The sequence below is a fragment of the Falco cherrug genome, chromosome 7 (assembly GCF_023634085.1).
Source record: "Falco cherrug isolate bFalChe1 chromosome 7, bFalChe1.pri, whole genome shotgun sequence".
Classification (NCBI taxonomy): Eukaryota; Metazoa; Chordata; class Aves; order Falconiformes; family Falconidae; genus Falco; species Falco cherrug.
In genome coordinates, this window is record NC_073703.1 from 60,532,663 (window position 1) to 60,555,637 (window position 22,975).

At 38.5% G+C, this 22,975-nt stretch overlaps 1 protein-coding gene across 2 annotated transcripts in view; it reads left to right on the plus strand.

Annotated features, from left to right (window-relative positions):
* Positions 1–22,975, plus strand: part of AKAP6 (A-kinase anchoring protein 6) — a 287,337-nt gene that overhangs the window by 252,905 nt on the left and 11,457 nt on the right. For both annotated transcript variants that reach the window (XM_027812532.2, XM_027812533.2), the window contains exon 12: positions 1,755–1,970. In XM_027812532.2, the coding sequence (XP_027668333.1) occupies positions 1,755–1,970 (216 nt within the window). The remainder of the gene's footprint in view (positions 1–1,754; positions 1,971–22,975) is intronic.

The window sequence follows — 22,975 nt, forward strand, 5'->3', positions numbered from 1 at the left end:
ACTTTTAAGCATTAAAACTTCTGCTTTAAATGAGATTGCATTGTCTTGTTTACTCTTGTTGATTAATAAGCAATCTGTTAACTGTTAGAACGGCCCAATTGTGCCAGTGAAAGTAGATTAGTAATTCAGCTATGTCTGTGGGTTCAATCATCATTTCTCTTGAAGGCTTTGAATAAAAAAAATCACTTGCACACTATCCATAGTCAAAGAAAAGATAATATTTTTAGATGTGTATACCAATGTTTTCCTTCAGACTTTCAACTTGGTATTATTGATCAAGAACATAGAGCAGCAAAAAACTTCTTTGAGGAACAACATTTCTAAGTATAAATTCCGATTTTTAATAAAAAAAGTGATATGAAAATCTGGAACCTGAATCCACTTTTTACAGAATGTTATTATTTTGCTAGTAAAATTCAGGAGGGCAGGTCCTGATTTTTTATCAGTTAATTCTTGTGAACAGCTTTGAGAGGTGTGGTGGCTTTTTTTGTTTGCTTATTATGATTAACTGGGGAAGCTTAAAGGCAAATACCCTGTCTTCAAAAAAGATGATAGTTCAGATTTTCTCATGGGGTCATGCACTTTCATCTGTGGCATCCCACAGAGGGAAACAGATGTTGGCAAGTTACAATTTAAATTATTTGGAAAGCTCCCACGTGTGGAGCACAGTCCTGTTAAACTCAGAGGTAGCACAGGCCTGTGATAACAGCTGAATACTTGAACCATGCAATGCTATAGAAGTATAGGGCCTCAGAAGCTGGGCTGAAGTAGTCATCCACAGATGTGTTTGTGCCTTCTGTGCCCTAGCTTCATAGATATTTATTATTATTAAGACAAGTTCAGAGTTAATAAAATCCTGATTTGATGTTGAATGATGGTAGAGTGCGATTGTGGATAAAACCATGCTCAAAACCACCCCATGCCATTAACTGCTTCTGGGTGGTAGCTCCCTCTTTAGCTTAGGCATGTAGGATGCATTATTTATACTGCTGTTCAATAAGATTCTCAGTGTAGTTACTCGAGTTTCTGGCATAGAACCAACATATCCTGGCTCCCATCAATATTCAGCAATATTAGGGCTTAGCAATTGTGTCCCGTCATGCAGTTCACGTCAGACCACATTCATGGTAGCGCTGGAATCAGTATGATAAAATAAATGCAGTGAATTACTCATCTTTTAAAAGGATACAGTTATGACAGTATTCCTACATTTACTTGAATATGGAACTACCCTGGTAATATTTTATGATAACAAAAACATCTGTAAAGAATTTTATACTGAATTTTCTCCTTCCTTAAGGTTTCTCCTCTGACAGGGTACATATGACCCATAATTCCTATTTTTCTAGAAAAATACACATTCTCATTGCATGACTACAGTTCTTTCCCCCTGTTTTTTCCTGAAGAATTTCTGAAGCTGATTACTGTCCCGGTAACTCATTTCAGATGTGTCGCAGCTGAATGAAAAAAAGGGAAGAAAAAAACAGTCTACATCATAAAACTTTCAACATTATTGAGACAGTTAGCTATGTATGGCATTTGTTTGAAGACCAAAAGTAGCTTTACTCCTTCTGTGCTGTTAAAATTAAGACTGAGTTTATCTGAAAATAAAACACTAAGCTTTGAGAATTCATGGAAAAGCTGAAAAAACTATTGTAAGACAGAGACTGGGCACTATTAAATATCAGAAAATAGTTAATGTTTTAATTTGCAAAGTATTCCACATGGATATCTGTTGTTTATCTATCCTGCAGTCTCTATGCTGTGAGATCAAACAGAGACGTCGTGGGGTAGCCTCTGTGTTGCGATTATGCCAGCACCTCCTGGATGACCAGGAGACCTGCAACCTAAATGCAGATCACCAGTCTATGCAGCTGATAATCGTAAACCTGGAGAGAAGATGGGAAGCCATTGTCATGCAAGCTGTCCAGTGGCAAACAAGGTTACAGAAGAGATTGGAAGAAGACTCGGTGAGTAATGGTTGCTTTAGAAAGATCTCATGTGGTTTCATTCTTCACGAGAGACACATTTTCAGTGCAAGACAAACACATTCATCTCGGTGTTTTCTTCTGATGGAAGATGCCATTCCTAGTCTTTACTGCCAACAGGTGAAGCTTTACTTTTTCAGAAAGTTTTGTATTCTGTGGACAGAAATTATTAATAAGGTAAACTTAAAGTATATGTATTCTGTTTGCTGGATATTTAATCTCGTCTGATCCTGTCAAGTAACAAAAAAAATCTTCTTGTGTTGCCAAATTGCTCACTACCTAACAGAACTGGGCCCAGAGATATATTCCACCAATGGTAAATATATTTTGGAAAAAGTATTTTCTGTGTAAGTAAGACTGATTTTAATTAGCATCCCAGCAGTAGATGTGTATTTCACATAGAATTCCATGGGTATGTGATTAATATACAATTCTGTGTTATTTGAATATAAGCAAAATGCATTAATTTGCTTTTATCTCAGGGAAATGATTCCTAAGAGGCACAAGAGCACTCTGCTTAAACCATCCATTAAGTGGCATAAATTAGACAGGTTTTCTACAGCAAAAAACTATATTACAAAGCAGTATCTACATTTAAACAATAAACCATAGGGGGAACAAAATAATCCCTACTGTAAAACCGTTGACTGTAATGGATGAATTGGCTCAGCATGTTTCGTGCTACTATCATAACGCTGAAGTCTGTGTACTGCAGCTACATTGGCAACAATGATAACCCCGTGTAGTGCATACACTGCAGAGCCTTGATGAGATTTGAGAACAAGTGACATATATTTAGCTTACATAATTTTTTAGGCTTATATCAAACACATAAAAGGAAAAAACGCTTGACACTTACATGCTTCCTAACAATTATCTGACTAACAGTGAAATACTACTTTTGACTTCTTTTCGTTAAAGTTGCTTTACAAAAATAACAGAAGCTGTAATTCTCTTGTTAAGTTATAGTAGTGTAATATGAAGATATACAAGACATTGTCCAGAAACCCTAGCAGTTCCTGCATGAAAATACTCTTGGTTTATACAGGCGAAAAATTGGTGAGTTATTGAGGAGGGTGCTGTGGACGAGTGAACTGTTGAAGGTAATAATAATCTGTTGCTTGCCTGCCTTTATCAAATGTTACAAAGTAGGAGTGCTTCTCTGACTGTTTGGTTTATTGGCTTCTTTGTCTCAGGTGCTGAGATAGAAATGGGACCTGAGAAAGGAACAAGATTGAACAGACTTCCATGACAAGTCAAAAGGGGCATGTCTGTGTATGAGGCAACATGGAAGGAAGTCATAATTGAAAAGCAGATGTGTCATTATTTAATAAGCATGGGAGTAGTTGACTGACAATGTAAGAAGTGTAGATAAATGAGGAGAGTCAGTTAACCCCTCAAAATTTTGATCTGGTTGGAAGAAGTGTAAAAATTATGAAGCTACATGTGATTGTACGAAGGTACAGAGAAAAGATTGTTTTCAGCCTTTCCTTATATATCTATGTGCAGAGAGGGAAGTATCAACTAGAGCAGAATGCTATGGGAAACAGCCAAGGAGATCAAGCAAGGGCTTTTACTACATGACCAGCAGAAAAAGGTCAAATCTTAACGATACTAAGATTCATCTCATAGAGCTAGTGAGAGCTGTAGGTGTCACAACTGATGCAGATTACCAGAGGGAGAACAGTCATACTGACTGAGCACGAAGAACAGAGGAGATCTGGAGAGGACAGATCAAGAGTTCAACTTTTTCTGTGCTTAGTTTATGTTGATGGATACTAAGTAGGAGATATTTAAGAGATAGGCAGAAGAGTGGGGTTAGGAGCAAAGGAGTTTACTTGAGTTCTCAGTCCAGAGATGGAAAGTGCAGATATAAGAATGCATATTATCATCTAAAAAGGAGAAAGGGAAGCAGGTAAGGAAAAAGGCTTGTTCAAGTCTACTGAAAAGCAGATGAAGGAAGAACAATTAACAAAAAACACTCAGAAGGTGGAAGCAAGACAGGTGTCCTGGGGGGATTACAGAGAAATTGTTTGAGCAGCCAAGGATCAGGTTAGGAAACCTAAAGCCCTGATGGAATTAAATCTGGCCAGGGACATCAAGGACAACAAGAAAAGCTTCAATAGTTGCATCAGTGATAAAAGGAAGACTGGAGAAAATGTGAGCCCTTTCTGGAAGGAAACAGGAGACGTGGTTACCTGAGGTATGGAGAAGGCTGAAGTGCTCAACAACCTTTTCACCTTGCTCTTCACCAGCAAGTGCTCCAGCCACACCATCCAAGTCATAGAAGGTAAAGGCAGGGACTGGGAGAATGAAAAACCACCCACTGCAGGAGAAGATCAGACTTGAGACCATCTAAGGAACCTGGAGGTGCACAAGCCCGTGGGACCTGATGAGATGCATCCGCGGGTCCTGAGAGAACTGGCAGATGAAGTGGCTAAGCCTCTATCCATTATATTTGAGAAGTCATGGCAGTTTGGTGAAGTTCTCGCTGCCTGGAAAAGGGGAAACAGAACTCCCGTTTTTAAAAAGGGAAAAAAGGAAGACCCAGGGGACTACAGGCCAGTCAGTCTCATCTCTGTGCCCAGCAAGATCATGGAGCAGTTCGTCCGGGAAACTATGCTGAGGGACATGGAAAATAAGAACATGATTGGTGGCAGCCAACATGGCTTAACTCAGGGCAAATTGTGCCTGACAAATTCGATGGCGTTCTGTGATGGGGTTACAGCATTGGTGGATAAGGGAAGAGGAAATGCTGTCATCTACCTGGACTCATGCAAAGCACTTGACACTGTCCCACATGACATCCATGTATCTAAACTGGAGAGACACAGATTTGACGGCTGGACCACTCGGTGGATAAGGAATTGGCTGGATGGTCATACTCAAAGAGTTGTGGTCAACAGCTCAATGTCCAAGTGGAGACCGGTGACGACTGGCATTCCTCAGGGGTCGATATTGGGACAGGCGCTGTTTAACATCTTTGTTGGTGACAAAGACAGCGGGACTGGGTGCACCCTCAGCAAGTTTGCTGACGACACCAAGCTGTGTGGTGCAGCTGACACACTGGAGGGAAGGGACACCATCCAGAGGGACCTTGACAGTTTTGAGAGGTGGGGCCATGCAAACCTCATGAAGTTCAGCAAGGCCAAGTGCAAAGTGCTGCACATGGGTCAGGGCAATCCCAAGCACAAATACAGGCTGGGCGATGAATGGACTGGGAGCACCCTGAGGAAAAAGAACTTGGGGGCGTTGACAGATGAGAAACTCAACAGGACCCACCAATGTGAGCTTGCAGCCCAGAAAGCCAACCTTATCCTGGACTGCATCAGCAGAAGCGTGACCAGAGGTTCAAGGAAGGTGATTCTGCCCCTCTACTCCACTCTCGTGAGACCCCACCTGCAGTACCGCATTCAGCTCTGGAGCCTCCTACATAAGAAGGACATGGACCTGTTGGAGCAAGCGCAGAGGAGGGCCGTGAAGATTATCAGAGGACTGGAGCACCTCTCCTGTGAAGACAGGCTGAGAGAGTTGGGGTTGTTGAGCCTGGATAGGAGAAGGCTTCAGGGACACCTTACAGCCACCTTCTGGTACCTAAAAGGGGCTTATGAGAAAGATAGGGACAGACTTTTTAGTAGGACCTGTAGTGTAGGACAAGGGGTAATGGGTTTAAACTGAAAGAGGGTAGATTTAGACTAGATATTAGGAAGCAATTCTTTACCGTGAGGGTGGTGAGACACTGGCACAGGTTGTCCAGAGAAGCTGTGGGTGCCCCATCCCTGGCAGAGTCCAAGGCCAGGCTGGATGGAGCTTTGAGCAACCTCGTCTAGTGGACGGTGTCCCTGCCCATGGCAGGGGGGTTGGAACTAGATGATCTTTAAGATCCCATCCAACCCCAACCATTCTATGATTCTATGAGAACACAGAGGAGGTATAAAAACAATCTAGAGAGCAGAAAAATTCCGGGCAGAAGTTTGTTGACAATCTGATCAAGTGGAGTGAAAAGTAAAACAGAAGCTGGTAGAATAAGGATCATGAGAAAATGTGAGAGAAATTTAAAGGGAATTAAAGGAAGAAACAGAATTAGTGAGAATCTAGAATGAAGCTGGATAGAAAATGGAGATAGGACTTTTGAACAATACATTCACATTGAAATGAGAGGGAAGGCAAGAAATAGAAAAAGATATAACAGAAGATAAGTGCCTCTCAACAGTGTCAGAGAGACAACATTCTTGAGTTCTGATGGTAATGAATCTGGGAGAGCGGGAAATGAGAACAGAAGTAAGAGAAGTCAGCAGCGAAATAGGCTGGTCAAGTGAGTGGGTTAGAAGACAAATACGAGACTGAGGAATAGGTAAGATTAATAAAGAAAAAATGTAATAGTAAAGCTTTTTAATTCTTTTGCGAATTGCTGGTTATATTTTTGTGATAGTTCCATCTTCAGAATATTTTTAGTCATATTACTAATATATTACATCAGTAGTTCTAGTAAACTGTTGGTTAGTGCTACATGAAATGTTTAATGAGTTGACTGGCAGCAGAAAAAAACAGTTGAATTTTGAAGCTTCAAAACTAAATGTGTGCAGTGTTAGGCAACCAAACAAAGAAAATCTTTCTTGGAATCCTGAATGTTAGTTGCTAGAGGCTGATACCTGCTGGGTGTGTAACTGCCCAGGAGAGACAGGACTCAGTTTCTGCTGTGTTTCTCTAAAAGGTGAAGTACCAGAAAGATGAGGACTTGCCTTTTTCATCTGCAAAATGTATCATTTTGTTTTAGTAATATGTATCTTCTATCGAACTTGGAACAGAAACAAGTTGCATTTGTGAGCTAACTCAGTGCTGAAGGGAGGTCCAGGTTACTGTGGTGATAGCATATACTCTCCTTTTGCTTGTGGGCAGCTGCCGTGCGGAAGCAGTTTGCTGTTTATATCTCCAGTTACTCTAAATAAACTGTTATGAGCTAATTAGAGCTTGGCGCTGCTCTTGCAGCAGGAGCGAAGGAAGTCTCACGTTTCTGTTTGGGATTGCCACTGACCGGGAGTTGAGGCATGGTGGGTCTATGAGTACAGCACCTTGCTTGATATATGGACTCTAGGAACCTCACAAGGTGCGTGCTGCTTTGTTCCCACTTTGCCTGAAGTAGTCTAGAGTTATTTGCTGGGCTAAGTTGACTTTCTCGAGGCAGGGGGTGTATCGTTCTTTCTGCTGAGAAATGACAGCCTTTAGAGCTATCATGATGCTCACCTAATTTTCAATGTGGGCTGTTTATAATAATATGATTCTTTGAAGTATGTCAGTATCTACAAGTTTCTCATGTTGATACATCTGTATTCTCAACATTTAAAGATGCCCCAGTCACTGCAGAATTCAGGTTTCTTTGTCTTCCCTGGCCTGAGTTGGCATGTTCTAGCCTTCCTTTTCATTCAGTTCCTGTGTAGTCATTTCTTGGGTAGGTACCAGAACTGTTTCTTCTGCTTCCCTATCTCTCTGTATTTGATGGAGTGCCAGTCTTGGCACACAAACAGTATCCCTTGGTAACAAGTCTTTATTTGTGGTTGCCCACAAAATACTGTAATTTATGAAAACAAATGAGATGGTTTTATACCCTGATGGCATCTGACTCATTCATGGCATTTGACTTGCTGACAGTAAATAATATAGCCCAAATGATTATATTGCCTCATATAAGTACAAGAGTCACTTGCATCTTTACTGTTGTCTTAATTTGTGTGCTTGGATCTTCCTTTGTCCTGTTTCTGCCCCTTTTTACATTCAGTCACTCATCTAGGCCACTCAGAGCATTACAAAGGTATGCTGGAATTAACCACAAAAGGCTTTTCTGTTTCTTTTGAATTGTTTGTCTACATTGATGGTTTTCAGCAATGTTTAATTTTGCTCAAATTTTGCAATAGTGAGCACCATAAGTTTACAAATAAGAAGATATTAACATGTACTACAAGCACATAAAGTCTGGTAAAAGATGTCCTCATACATGAAAAGTTATGTCTAAAATGTGAAATTATCAGTAAGAATCACTGCAGAAGGATGAAATGTGGTTAGATTCAGTAGGCTAATCTAGCTATAAAGTATTCGTACAATGAAAAAAACAAAGATTACTTTTTTAAAACAGCAGGACACTTGTCTGCTGGTGGAAGCAGTCCTAATCTGTTTGAGCAAAAGAGGTTTTTATTTCCTACACCTGTTTGGGTTTTTTTGGTGTTTGTTTATTTGTTTGTTTTTGTGGTAAATTCTTTCCCCCCAGATTTATCATTCCATAGTTTGCTGATATAATATTATACGTCACCTAAATTTTTGCTTCAGAATTAAACAGATACCTTATAGTTTGCCTAACAAGACCCTGCTAGCAATCATCTTAAAAGAAAAAGGAGACTGTCTGGCAATGGCAACAGCAATAGCAACAATCTTTAGTCAACTAAACCCAAAATTGCCATCTAAAATTTCTGCTTAACAGCAGGAGAAGCTTTAACACACTATGCACTTTCCTTTAAAGGGTCTAGTCTACCTGAAAGACTGAACAGTTAAAAAAAGCATTTGGGACAGACTCAGTCATGGCCATGTCCACAAGTTTACAACAGTTAAATCAAAGTGGGAATACGTTGGGTTTTTTATGTAATTTTTCATTTTTTTAATCTTCTGCTCAGCCAGTAGTATACCCAATGTAAGTTATTTTCATTTCAGTCAGTTGTTCCAGCTGCTATAGGTGTTCACAGTTTGGGGGTGTTCTGTCCAGGTCAGATATGAGTCTGTATAGAAAGCTACAGCGAGGTGACGTGGAAATTCACTTTTCTGGGACTGTTTTACCAATATTGGAATATATAGAACTGTTGTACTGCCGCTGCTGGGAGAAAGACAGAACTGTGGTTTCTAATGGATTTTACTTCCTAAGTTGCAATTCAATATTCCTGCCTTTTTGGTGACTGGAGAAGCTGCTTTGTCTCCAGACTGCTCATTCATTGAATGAGAAACATATCTGTTTTACAGAGCAGACAATCTCTTTTCTTATTCAACAGAGAGAGCTAATTATTGAAGGGACAGTATTAATCATGCTTTTAAAATGGAGATTTTGAGCTAAGGCGATTTGGGTTAAGGTGCTGTAATTCTCACATTATCCTGAAAATGTCTGAAATATTCATTTGTCTGATCACTAAGTTCACTACTACGCTTCACGAAAAAAAAAAAATTAATTTCTCTTGTTCTCCTGAGTCATCCCATGTGTACACTGTACTGTATGTCCAGCAAAACCCCCACCTCTGTTGGCTAGAAAGTATGCTGTACATCCCGCCACATAATTGAAAATAATAAGGCCACAATAAATGGGATGGCCTTGGGGTATAACACCCAAGGGATTCAATTGGTGTCGCTTTGCATCAATGTCCATGCATCATGGTAATTGAGGTAACATAACCAATTACCACATTTTAATTAGAGTTGTAAGGACTTGGGAAAATTTGCAATGGCGCACATGGAGGAAAAAAAAAAAAAAAAAAAAAAAAGGAACCTCCTTCTTTTCCACAAGCTTGTTTCTGATGAGGTAAAGAGCCTGTTTAGGATTTTTTCCAACATCCTCTTAGTTTCATTCTTTATAATGCACTTCAAAAAACAAACTGTTTAAAAATGCTATATCACTTCTGATCTGGTATCTTTATCCTTTTTCTCAATATATCTGTTTCCGTGATGCTTTCTGGAAAAGAATACAGTCTTTAATAATACTAGGCATGGTGTCTTCCCTTCACTTCTGTGTATTTAAGTCACTGGTGCAGTATTTTTTCAAGCCATGGAATGACACTTGTTCTAAGCTTAAAAGAAAAAAGCACAAAAAAACTTCCTTCAGAGGTAAAAAATGAATTTGTCATTGTTCAGTTATTTGTTAGATAGCTTCAATAGACAAAACCTTGTTTCCTAAAAGATCATTATTTTATCACAAGCCATTATTTTGTAAGGTGAGATCTAGCTAAAAATCTTGCATAAAATTTAGAAGTTCATCAGAAATGCCTAACACAGCAAAGTACTGAGTGATGATTAACTTAATCGGCTGAGCAGGGCACACTACATGTTTTAAAGTGTTGAACACCTCTTATACGATCTAGCCCCCCAAAAGTAATTATTTAATGACTGATGTTTGAACCTTTACACATTGTTTTCTTCATTACCACAAGTAGTTGGTTTTTTTTTATATTTGACCTCTTCATATAGTGTATGACTGTAAAACCTTGATTGCTTGTATTTGTTTTGTCAGTCATCTTGTTTTACTCATATTTCAACACTGAACACTGCTCACTTCAGTGCTTCCTTAATATATATATTTTTTAAGTGAATGGGCATTTCATTGTAGAGTCTTTGATGTGATACACCATCCTCATACTTGAGGTCCTTACATTTTTGAGCTTCTGGGTTGCATTGTGTTCCTGATTTGTGACATGGAATAATCATCTGTAGGATCTAAAATGAAATTACTTAAATGGTGAACATAGGTCTAGATTTTTCTTGGACTTTAATTGGAGATAGTTGATAGGCCCCACGCTCTTGCAAGAAATTCTATATTTCTCATAATTTTTTTGAGGACCAGACATAATTATGAAGGCAGCCATAACAGCAGTATGTAGAGTCTGGATGATCTGGAAAAACTGAAGCTGGTAAAGTCCTTCTTGTTGAGCAGATCTTGGTAAAAAAATTGCAGACCCAGCAAAGTTAAATAAAAATTCAGAAAAATGCTTGTTATATTCTTGATAAAATCTCCTGAGTGGTCACTTACAGTGATAGGTTTTTAGAGTGAATAGAAAGAAAAAAGAATACATTTAAGTCTTCTGCAGAAGACTCTTCTCCATCCTCAGAGGCTGCATAACTTTCTGTCACAGCTAACAGTACAGGGTAACAATCCATAGGTGAAATACTCCATGCAATGTTACCAATCTGCTAAATTATTCAACTGTTTCCCTCGCTCTGGCAGATATCATTACGTTTTGCCATGGCTTCATAAAATGATAGGAAGCCTGAGATGTGTATTCAAACTCATAACCCCAGCCAAACCAGAACAAATTCCAGTCCTCTAAGAGAGCAAACCTTCAGAGGGGGTCATCTGAGCTCACTACCACCAACTTAGACTTCTAGTTGTTGCTCTAATTTTAATTATGTTATGAACTCTAGTTGTTGATTGTATTGGGCAAGAAGAGGTTAATGGTTAATGCAGACTCGAGAGACTAAGGCAACCCTATTTTACTATTTCACAATCTCTGTTAAACCATAGTAAGTCTCAGCTCTCCCCCTGGAGAGGATGAAAAGTAAAGGTACGTGCTCCTAACTTTCTCTAGAGTCCCAGAAGATGATTTGGGATTACACTGAGTTGTTACAGTTGAGAGCAAATGTACTCACCAATTCTACTTTTTTGCTTGTCTGACCTTTGCTGTTTTCCATTAATGAAAAGGGAGCATGCAACAGAAAATCTTCACGTGTAGCACAGTTTCAGTGTGGACAATGTTAGGAAGAGGCATTCCTGTGGAGCCTCTTACAGCGCAGTTTATCTTTGCTCCATAAGGTGAACAACCTAGAGCAGAAAGAGTAGCTCAGCATTCTTGCTCTTTCAATCATTTTCTCTGCACTGAAATTTCCAGACCTAAAACATTTCCTGCTAATATTGATAGTGTTAATTACATATTAATTTTTAGTTTACATTACAATGAAACCTACAAGAACATTTCTTGTAGCTTGTTCAACCACAATCCTACATTGGCAAATTTCAATCACCATCCGCCTCAGCTGGACTCAGTATACTTCTTTGAGGTGTGTATTTCTCTTCTGTGGCTCCTTGCTAATTCTGCAGACGCATTTAGGCTTTTTGCCCTCTCCAGGGTACCCAGCAAACTTTGTGACATGAGAGGTGAAAGTTACTTTTTTGTTGTTGGTGTGAGTATAGGAAGATAAATGAAATTACATGAAAAGTAAAGAGTTATTTTAATGAGAAAATCGATTGCTGTGATACTTTAGTTACTCCAAGCCCCCTTTGATATTTTTTTTTTTCTTGATGAAGCACACAACATTTCTGTGCAGTATTTGAAATTTACTTGCTTTTTTAGAAGAAAGGTTTCTTTATGAGACTGGGAATGCTTCATAATGGTTGATCATGTTTTTAAACAAAAAGGCTGTAAAAGCAAAATAAATAAAGCATATGTTTCCCAATATTATTTTCAAACCAAACATGGTTGCATGATCATGTATAACTACTGTCCATAGCTCATACTGACTTAAGGTATTCAAGGCAGAAAATACCATGATCATAGTGTTACAGGACTCAGCTCTTGGTGTTATAATTAGCTCAAAGCATAGTGTGTGAATCGGGTATAAAATACTGCATCTGCACTAATGGTTTTGTAGTAGTGTCCTGTGAGCAGTCTGTTTCAGTGGCTGACAAGTCTGAAAGTCACAGATACTTTCTTTTTTTTTTTTCTTTATTATGTTCCATTATGTTAGGGGAAGAATGACATAAATTTGCTGGCTCAGTGCCATAAAGTTTTGGATATACACCTACAAATATACATATATAGTCATATCTTAAAATGATTACTTCTTTGGATTTCTTCTGTATTCCTTTTCTGGTTAATTCAGGTTTAATCTGTTCAATTGTATAAATTCAGAGAGAGGGAAATCTGACATAGTTTGAAGTTTGCTGAATCACTTCATTATAGCTCAGGAACATTCAAGGCTGGTCAGCGGTGCTGTGTTACCCAGTGAGAAGCGGGAAATCTTTTCTTTTGGGCATATACAAAGCTTCTGTGTTCATCCATGCAGCCAGAAGACATTTCTGTTCCTCAGCTATCTACTGGTAACTCTGTGTTTCAGACTGGTGCTGTTCCAGAGTTGGGTGAGGGAATTTTATAGCTGGTAGAAAGTTGATATTGCTTCTCTGAGGATCTGATGGTTTTTAAATGGTTGGTGTTTACAAACCCTCAAGAGATTTAGAATGCCATTGAGGCCTTCAAAAGTGCCATTTTATCACACGGCCCTGTGATTGAACATATGATGATGAAAACACTGTCATATCTCATAGGCAACAGCATTTGACCCCCCTTGGTGGTGTATCTAGCATTCTTAATTGCTTTGCATTTATAGATAACTACAATATTAGTAAATCGACTTGCCACAATTCTTTAAAATAAATATTCCACGAGTATTCAGAAAAATTCAAGTTTTGAGACAGCAGAATCCAATCCTATAAAATCTGGAAATGTGATATTTGTGACTTTGGGATGGGGAAAGTCAACATCACAGTAGAAGGTTTAGGTCTTTATAGCATGGTGGCCTCTGGTCTACCAGCCATCCGCCAATCTATTCACCTCTTTTTCCATGCGACAAATTGAATAATGGTCGAAACAGTGTGGGTAAAACACTTTCCACAGCTTTGATAAAGAGACATTCTCTGCTCCTGAACTGTTCATTAAAACTGTAAGATGCGTAAAATCTTAAGTGAATTCTCAGGAATAATCAGTTTTAGTAGGAAAAGATGTAATCAGAAATTGGAAGCCTGATGTTTCCAGTGCGTGCAGATGCTGAAAGAACTGTCAAACACCATTTAAATGGCAAAAGTAACTCATTAAAAAAAAAAGAGAAAAAATGGGTAGGCTTTTGTTTTCAAGGACAGAGATCTTGTTTCAAAAGATTTCACTTCCTCTTTAGGCACTTCAGTATAGGGCCAGACATTTAAAAATGCTCAGCAGATAGCAACTCTCATTGCAGTACATTGTGTTCAGGTTACAGGATGAAGTCAGTGTTTCATTTAGATGCCTAATATACACTAATCAGAGATCATGACTCACGCCAGCATTGTTTAAAAAATTAGAGTTAACGGAAACACAAAAGTCACAAACTTGTGATTTTTTAAATTAATTGATTGACTTGTTGCACTGCATCTCTAATGGCCCCAGTTCTGCAAGGAATGGTACATGAGTGTAATTGAAGCTAATTTTCTCTTATTTTGTTTCAAGACTTATCAAACAAAATAGTTTTTAGAAAGAGTAAGAAACCTTATGTTCTGACAGGTTGTACAGCACTTATTTCCATCTTACAAGGGTCTTCCTTATTGGATAATATGGACCCAGTCCTCCAGCCATTATGGAAATATATTTGCAGGATGTTCAGTAAACATATGTATAATCAGTGGTTCATTGTTCAATATTATAGGACGTTCCAGGAGCTGCATCAGCTGTAAGCAGACAGGAATACAATAAAAAACTATTTTAAAAATACACGGAAAAAAGGTACAATTAATTAACTTAACACACAAAGTAAAAGGTACTCAATGAAATTATGAAGCAGGAGATCTAAAAGAATCAAAAGGAAATACTATTTTCATGCAGTGCATAATAAAAATTAAGCTGGTTCCTACAGGATGTTGTGGCTAGCAAAAATACAAATGAATTCAGTAAGTAATTAGATAAATTAAGGGAGAAGACATCAATTAATACTTATTGAATTCCATTTCTGAAAGTCCCCACAGGCTGTCTTCTTAAATTTGGGATGGCAGCTTTCATGCCATCCTGTGTGGTTTTAACTTTCCCATAAACATTCTGGCAACTGCAGGAGGTGAACTCAGCTGAACAGACTGTCCATCTCACCCAAAATAACAGACGTTTTTTAAAAACACATGAACTTGCAGATTTGGAGGCCTACCTGTACTATATTTTTATGTAAAGCAAAAAACTTTTAAGGAATCCCTAGAGGGTTTTCATTGTATTGAGTGGTTTCTGGTTTTATTTTTGCTATTTCCAAAGACTGGGATGTGGCCATTTAGGTAGTCTGCTTTCACCAGAAAAAAAATTGAAAAAATACTGCAAAATGTACCCGCTTAACAGATTTTCAAGATATTTCTAGCACATTTTTCTGTAAAATATATAGAAAATATAATACATACATCTACTTTATATTTAAATATGTACATACATTTACGTCAAAGGTACTATAATATACATTAAATAATAAAATGTAAATCATTAGCAATGATGATCTGAATTCCATTTCTGCTTACATATAAGACGTTTGTGTCATCATTGTAGCTCTAATCCATATTCAGGTCTTCATGTTTGGTGTGCAGTAATATGTAAATTACCTAGCCAACTGCATTAAGCAGTGTTTGTTTATTCTATTTCTTTTGGCGTAGCATATAACTGAATTTCTGCCAAAAATGTGGCTGCTTCAGGGAACACTGTTCAAGTAGAAGGAAGTTTTGAAAGGAAACGCACATCATAAGTCTTTACTCTCCGAAACAGTAAAATCAAAGCAAACTTTCTGTTCATCATAATTTCTGTATTAATGTAAAATAATGGGCTTGTAAAATACAATGAGAGAACTGAATCTTTTTAGAATGCTCTGTTTACATTGGCTTTGTAAACAAGAATACAATGCTAAGAGGCAGTGATTTGGTTATATGTGGAAAGGGTGACTAAAACTGGTGAAATGTGAAAATGGAATGTTTAAGAGAACTTATTTCAAAATGGCATATTAATCTCCCCTAAAACATAGCATTAAAATGCATTTAAATTTAGAAAGCAGTGAAGTTTAAGTGTTAAAAAAATTGCATTAATGATGCATAGAGCTATCTACTTATGCTTGCAGTCCTTTCAGTCTTCCAGTCTGACACTTCCTTTTTTATCCAGCCAGCTAATTTCCCCTCTTTTGTGAGGAGTAACTGTTTTCACAGTAGTGCTTACCCAGCAAGCCTCCTTATTGTTTCATGGTTAATTATCTTCTTGAGCTTCACCTTCTCGAGTGAAGGGAGAAAGGCTGGGCCTCCCCACAGCTCTAATGAAAGCTAGGTTTTAAAGATGCACTGTGTGAATAAATGCAGTGTCTGATCTACCAACATAATAAATGAGTTCCTAAACTTTATGGATTCACAGTTCATCCAGCAGGTTTACTGAACAATGTGGAAAGATGCTTTATTTTAAAAATCTCTTTTTATTTTTAAAAGGGGGGGAGGGGGGGGGGGGGAATATTGCTTCAGTATGAAACCAAATACCACAAACTCTTCCAAAATTTCTAAGTGTTACACAAAAGGTGAGTGTCAAATGTTCAGTTTCAGTACAAACCTGAGCTGCTGTGTGAAAGGCTTTGCACTCTATACTTTAAAGTTCTAGATTAACAACACTTATATTAATAATGTTAATACTAGTAGCCCTGTGACCCTCAGTTGTTACACCACTTTGTAAACTCTTAGTACTCATTGGACTTTTTGTGCCTCACCAGCACTGAAAATAGCAATTGTAGACAGACTTAAATCTTCAGTTTATGTTCCAATTTGAGCTCAAGTTTAAACTGTGTAACATTTAAAATAAACTCTCCTGTAATAGAAGAAAGTTGAACAATAGCAATAGTGGTTTTGTAATAATGAGATACTCCCCATTGTAATTTTGTACTCAGCCAAACTAAAGCAGCCAAATATAAACTTCTCACCGTAGTAAGATATAGTTGTCCATTACTTTGTCTTCTTCTAAGTGAATTTCTACAGGGTAGGCTTATATTAAGTAATTTCTTAAATGACTGAACCAAAATGTGCATATAACACTGATACCTTAAGACAATGGACAGGATCTATGTGATGTACCAGATTAGGCTGCAAATTCCAGTCCTTATTTCTCAGCCATCTCCAGGGCTACGTCGGCATCTGTTATGTGCAGAGAAAACTATAAACGTCACCACTTACCAGTGATGGAGACAAGAAAAAAACCCTGGAAGTTCAAGGATGAGATGATCTTAGTGAAAGAGCTCTGCCTAGGGATCTCTTATACTTGGAAATAAGGCCAGTGTTTCTATTTTGCAATGTTTGAAAGGCAGCTCTTCTTAGATATAGGCTGTGTAATGGCAAGGAGCAGTTGTATTCTTGTAGCCTTAAGGTGCTTGCCATTGTAATTTTGATTCATCACCAGAACTCTCTGCCACTCATTGACAACTGAGGTGTTTAACTTAACACTCGGGAATCCATAGGTAGGCAGACTGTGAAAGTATTTATAATAGGCAGCATTCTTCTAGCCTTTGACTTCACAATACTTGCTTATTGACTCCCCTCTAGTCAATATCCCAAATTTACAGATGGCAAATCAATGACTTCAGGAAGTGCCTGAACTGAGATGACAAAGAAATTGTGTTGAAAATTTAAAGGGGGGTGGAGTGGGGCGTGGGGGGAAGAGAACATTCTCTTTGATAATGTAAATTAGGCTAAATCTGGTAGTCTCTCAACTGCTTCATGAGGAGGTGAAAGTGATGATAGAGCCAGATATTTTTCATGCAGTCCTGTCATTCATAAATAATAAAGTCTGCCTTCCCAGTATACTGGAAAAAAATTTATTTAGAAATTCAAGCCTCTCTCCTCCAGCTCTCGGTGAGAAAACTTTCTTCCTAGGTTTATTCTAAGGTCAAGCTCCGAAGGGCTTATGTCCTATTCTTTTGTACCTTATCTGTTTCTATAGTGATCCTCACTCTAGTTTTTCTTGCAGACACTCATTTCTGCTGAAACAAAGCTCTTAAAAACTCTGTGATTCCAGGTGTGGTGCTGTGCCTGTTGTAGGTTGGAGATGACCATTGTGGCCATGAGTGTGTTCATAGTGTCCACTGATTTGTTCTGGTTTAACTGAGAGTACATCATTAAAGGAGTACCAGTTCCAACGTAAGTGATGCTAAATTGAAAGTATTCTTAACCAGTATGCAGTTTTCTTAACTAGTACAAAGACAAAACGACCATGATTTTATTATGCCACTGTAGCTTTACTAGTACAACTTTGTTCACGAGCACCTGAATGCAGAATGTAACTGATTTGCCATCAATATGGGTGTACCAGTGAAACATTGTGCCGAAGTTCTGCAGTGTAGAAAAGCAATAGAGCAATAGTTAAACCTGTTTAAGCATGGTCAGTTCCACAGATTTCCTGGTTGTGGTGGATTTTTTTGGTCTTAACCATAAAGACTGATCTTTGATTGGGTCGAATTCTGTGATTGGGCATGAATGAACTCCCACCAGCTTGCATGGGTATGTATCTGAGGTAGATTGCCAGGATTTGTTCTTTTCTGAACTAGGTGTGCATGGCAACATTTTAGGTTTGGGTAAAGCTAGGAATGTTTTTCTAAAGAGTTTCATAAAGGGCTTGTGTCAGATTCTTCCACAAAGAAAATCATATATTCCTCTGAAGTAAAGGTGAGACCAAAATGACATTCAAGGGCGAAAAATCCTGTCATGTAACCTCTTGACAGATGAAAAGAAAACTACAAAGCAGCAAAAACAACAGTCAGTAAAATATGCCATATAGCCAGGTTTTCTCATCACAAAAAAAGCCTCCCCCCCCCCCCCCCAAAAAAAACCAACAACAAACCAACACCAAAAAAAAGTGCCCAAATACACAACTTGGAATATAGGTCTGGGATTGTAAACCTATTTGGATGACAATATGATTTGATAAAAAAATGTTATAGATGTTCTTCTGCTCTCTAGTAACATTTAAAGGGCTTCTTCAGCAAATGAGAACCAGAGATGCTAGAAAGGCCTGTGAGGATATGGTGGCAAAAAAAACGAGGCCACTGCTTCCCCAGAGGCTGGATAACGGGCAGTGTGTCAGCAGTGATACTCTGGGCAGAGCGCAGGGACTAAACATGTTGAGTCCTTGCTTTTGCCTTGATCTGTGATAGAAGTTAGTTCCTGCACACCTTCTGCTGACGCAGGTCACCTTCTGTTCCAGCCTGGTTTGTCTGCACCATCTGGTTCTGCAGACAGCTTACCAAGGGAGTTAGAGGAGGCTCAGAGGACCCACCTGCAGGCACAACTGACCCCAAAGAGTTACCTAGCATGATCACATGGCATTCAAAGAGAAGAAGAATGGTTAGAAAATGGCCAATTTCTCTGACTTTTAAAAATATTTTTGCTACTAGTAGGGACTAATAGATTTCAGCTGGGCCTTAAAATGTCACTGCATTTCATCTGTTATTTCATCTGTTGCTTAGAAGATGTTCCCACAAAGCTGCTATCATGATTAAGAAAATTATCAGTTTTAAAACTTTGATATGACAGTCCTATCCTCAAGACTTTCACTGCTGAGCATTATCAGAGAACTTCAAACATTGTCATAAAGTACCTGAGCAACGGTGGAACCTCAGTTGTTCCCATAAGACCCAGCCTGCACTGAGACCCTTGCAGGTGACACCTCTGACTGCAGAGAGCAGAGGTGACGTCAGTGTTCTTCCTGTGGTACAGGAATCTGTACATACAACCACGCATTTAGGACCCCAGCAATACCTGTAAGCATCCATAACGCCTAAGAGAAAAGCACAAGTTCTGCCTGTGCAGGACTGAGCATATTACTTCATCGAGGGAGGCAAAAATAATTGTAAAATGAAGCAAAAGAAAGTATGAACCACAGTTTTGGATCTTATTTTCTTGGGAAATAAACAGATGCCTTCTTCTTTTGACTGCAATTATATCAAATATATATGTTCATGATCAGTTTCTCTGGTGATCTGTGATAAAGCATACTGCTTCCATATATTTTGAGACTGTATTGTAATGTGCAGGTCACTTCAATATTATGCACATGGAATTTTATGCGTATGCTTATGCATATTAAAACGTTGGTGTTGGGAAATGGGGAGTGTTTTCTTGTTGGCTATGGTATAGGGAGCTCCATTTAGAAAATGAACTTAAGTGAAGCTGAGGTGAAGAGGTACTGTACACATAACTATTTCCCTCAGCAGAAGTACTTGGCATGCTTGCATTTTTCAAAAGACAAAATCATGTTTGTCTTCCTTGAATGTGCACACATTCCTGGAGATGGGGGATGGTTTTCTTTCTTTCTTTTTCTTTTTCCCCTGGCCCCTAAGTGCAGTTGAGTTTGGTTAATTTGTCCACGGCAACTGAAGGATATGTTGCAGGGGAGGGAGGAACAGAATTTGTATTTATTATTGTAAAAGCTCTTTTTTTCATGTTAATTCCTTTAAAAAAATATAATGGTACGTAGGGGTTACATTACAGGCCTGTTTCACCAACACAAAGTATCTGTACTGGAGTAGCACATGCAAATGAAGCTGAAACAGAGAATCTTTGTTTAATATAATTTGCTGCAGAAAAAGCAAAACTATCTGTGTTTTAGTAAAGGAAACAAATGAAAAAATGCATTTTTGAGACTTTTCCTTAAAGAGCACTGGGATTGAGGAAATGTCTTTATTCAGTTTAATAATCTTATTTCTTCCCATTAACATTTTCAGCAGATTAACTATTTAACCATTAAACGCCAACCCTACAAACACTTAAGTGCAACCTAACTTTGGTCACAGAAGTTATCCCACTGAAATGGGAGTACTGTCTTGTGCAAATAGTTCAGGGTTGAAATTGGGAATAGCCAAGCTCCTTAAAGCAGCACTTTCAAATACATTAGAAGTAATTCAACCTTTCACTCTTCTGAGTCTGTGATTTAATTGATCTTGGCTTAAGTATATATGAAACTTTTAATGCAACAGTAAATGCTTCCAAGTGTTGTTTATCTAGTGGTAATATTTTAAAAACAGGAATATGCATAACATGGTGGATCTTTTTATTCTTATTGCATTGTTATTTTTTACTTGTTTGGTCAAAACTATTTACCTTCTTTTACTGTGAACCATGTGATCATCAAGATCTACTCTACATGCAGTTGTATTTAGTGACTTTACAATGATAAAGTCACTTTGACCTACTTTAAAAATGCCCATTTTTAGAAAGATGGCTTATACAGACACTCTTGCATATATAAAAAACAAGCTTCTAAATTCTGGGAAATTTAGTGCAATCAGTTACACCAGCTGGTGTCCAAAGAATTTTTTGCCAGACAGAATGGTGCCTATGCAGCATGTTCTGTCACCGACTTCAGCGAGGCCAGGATTAAGAGTGAGCGTATAGGGCAGACCCCATTGAAATCTGAATCTTTGCAGCACACTCAAAGCTTCTCTTTAATTATGGTCTGTCTTACACGTGGAGATCAGCATGTCTATCTGTCACAGACCCCTTTCTTGTTGGGCATTTGAGGTTCCAGGAGTGATACCTTGAACCATACTAGGTAGAACATCCTTTGGAGCGTGTAAGTGAAAACTTACACTAGAAAAGCCACATTCATCATTAACTGAAATGGGATTAAAAAACTTGGTGCAGCTCTCACACAAGTACATTTTTCCCAGTTGGAAATGGCAATAGATTTGTCTGCCTTGTGTAAAAGATGTATTGTGCAATACTATACAGTACTTTGTAATGAAAAACAAGACAGGGGAAGAAACAACAGCATTTTTTTCCCAGTGAAATGAGCAATCAGAATTTAGCTCTGACACCAACTAACACTTAAGGCGTTGTACCTGCCATCCTCTGTATAACACCAAGGATCAATTTGGGGAATTTTAAATGCTCTGTTGGCAAGACCTAATAATCTATTACTAGCATGATAACTCCAATCCTCCAGAACCCTACATAAGCACCGAGCAGCCTGATAAGGTGACATCTGACATGATAAAAATAGTCCTTAGAGATTCTTGGGGTTTACCTGCTGTGGAGGTCAGTGCAAAGATAGGCTGCAGTAACACTGCCTTCCTTTCTTCGTTACAGAGATTTATTCAAGGGTCTGTATGATGTTGCTCTCTCCAACAACTACCTCAATGTCTAAAGGCTCTTTCTTGTTTGAGCAGCTTGCTAAATTTTGTAAAAAAGACAGGGAAAATATATACCTCTACTGAAAATGCTAAAGCTGAGTGGTTCGTTTCAAAGTTAAAACTTGGTCTGTGCTTGGGAAGGGCTGCGAATGTAGCTGATAACCACTGGAGCTGTACTTCAAGGGAGGTGATGCTTATAAGAAGAGCAGTAATTCACTAATATCAATTCAGTCAGTTCCTTGGACAGAGAAAGCTATGCTAGAAAAATAAGCATATCTATATAAAAGCCTTTGCAAGAATACCTGTAACAATCAGAAGGAAAAAAAATAAATACCGAATCCTTCACCATCATAGCTATGCCTGCAAACCTTCTGAGTAAATACCAGGCCTCAGAAAAGCACGTGCATTTGAAGAATAAAAAATAGGCTTTGAAGCAAGGAGCACTCAGTGAAGATGAATGGGCTGAGGTCACAACTCTACATGTTTTATTGTTTTAGTCCATCTGACTTGCAGAACAAACAAGGCAGCCAAGTGCTGATTTACAGGGGGAAGGTTATCTTCCCGACCAATAAGGACCAAATGTTTTGTTTTTGAGAAACAAAATCAGATTCTATGGAACATAAAATCCTTGGAACCTGCTGCTGATTTCCTGCCTTCAGGAATTTCTTTTTGCAGCTGGCAGAAGCTTAAACCAGTAAAACTGTGCAGTTTAGGAAGCTTTTCACAGCAATGTCTTCCTAATGCTAAGTACAACAGAGTCGTAAAACATGCCAGAGAGAAAATGAGTAATTGTAGCTGATTTCTTGTTTAACCTAACAAGTTTTCAAACCAACAATTTAATTATTGTCATTTTCTTGTATTTAACTTGCAGGATGGCTAAGGGTCAGCTACAGGTGGGAAAATGGGTCCAGCTAAGTACCAGCCACAAGCCATTATGAAAACAAGGCCCTCTGGCAAATCCAAATATGGATTTCTAAAGTCCACAATGTACAGAACTGTTCTGACAGCTGTGGTGGTCTAGAAAATGGATGTTTTCATGGGAATTTAACATTTAAGCTATCACTAGCCAATGTGTCATGGGGGGTGGGGGGGGGGTGGGGGGGCGGTGAAAGACTCTAACAAATTTACTGTAAAAAAGCTTTGGAGTAGGTTGATCCACAAAGAGACTCCAGCCTTCAACATTAGGCATGACACATTCTCAAAATTCCAAAAGCCTCCTAACCTGCCAAGGAGGAAAAAAATCTTTGGCACCCTTATTTCTGCCCATGACTATGTGCAACATCTTACCACAGCTGCAGAACTCGGGGGCCTGCCTTACAACTAAGCCC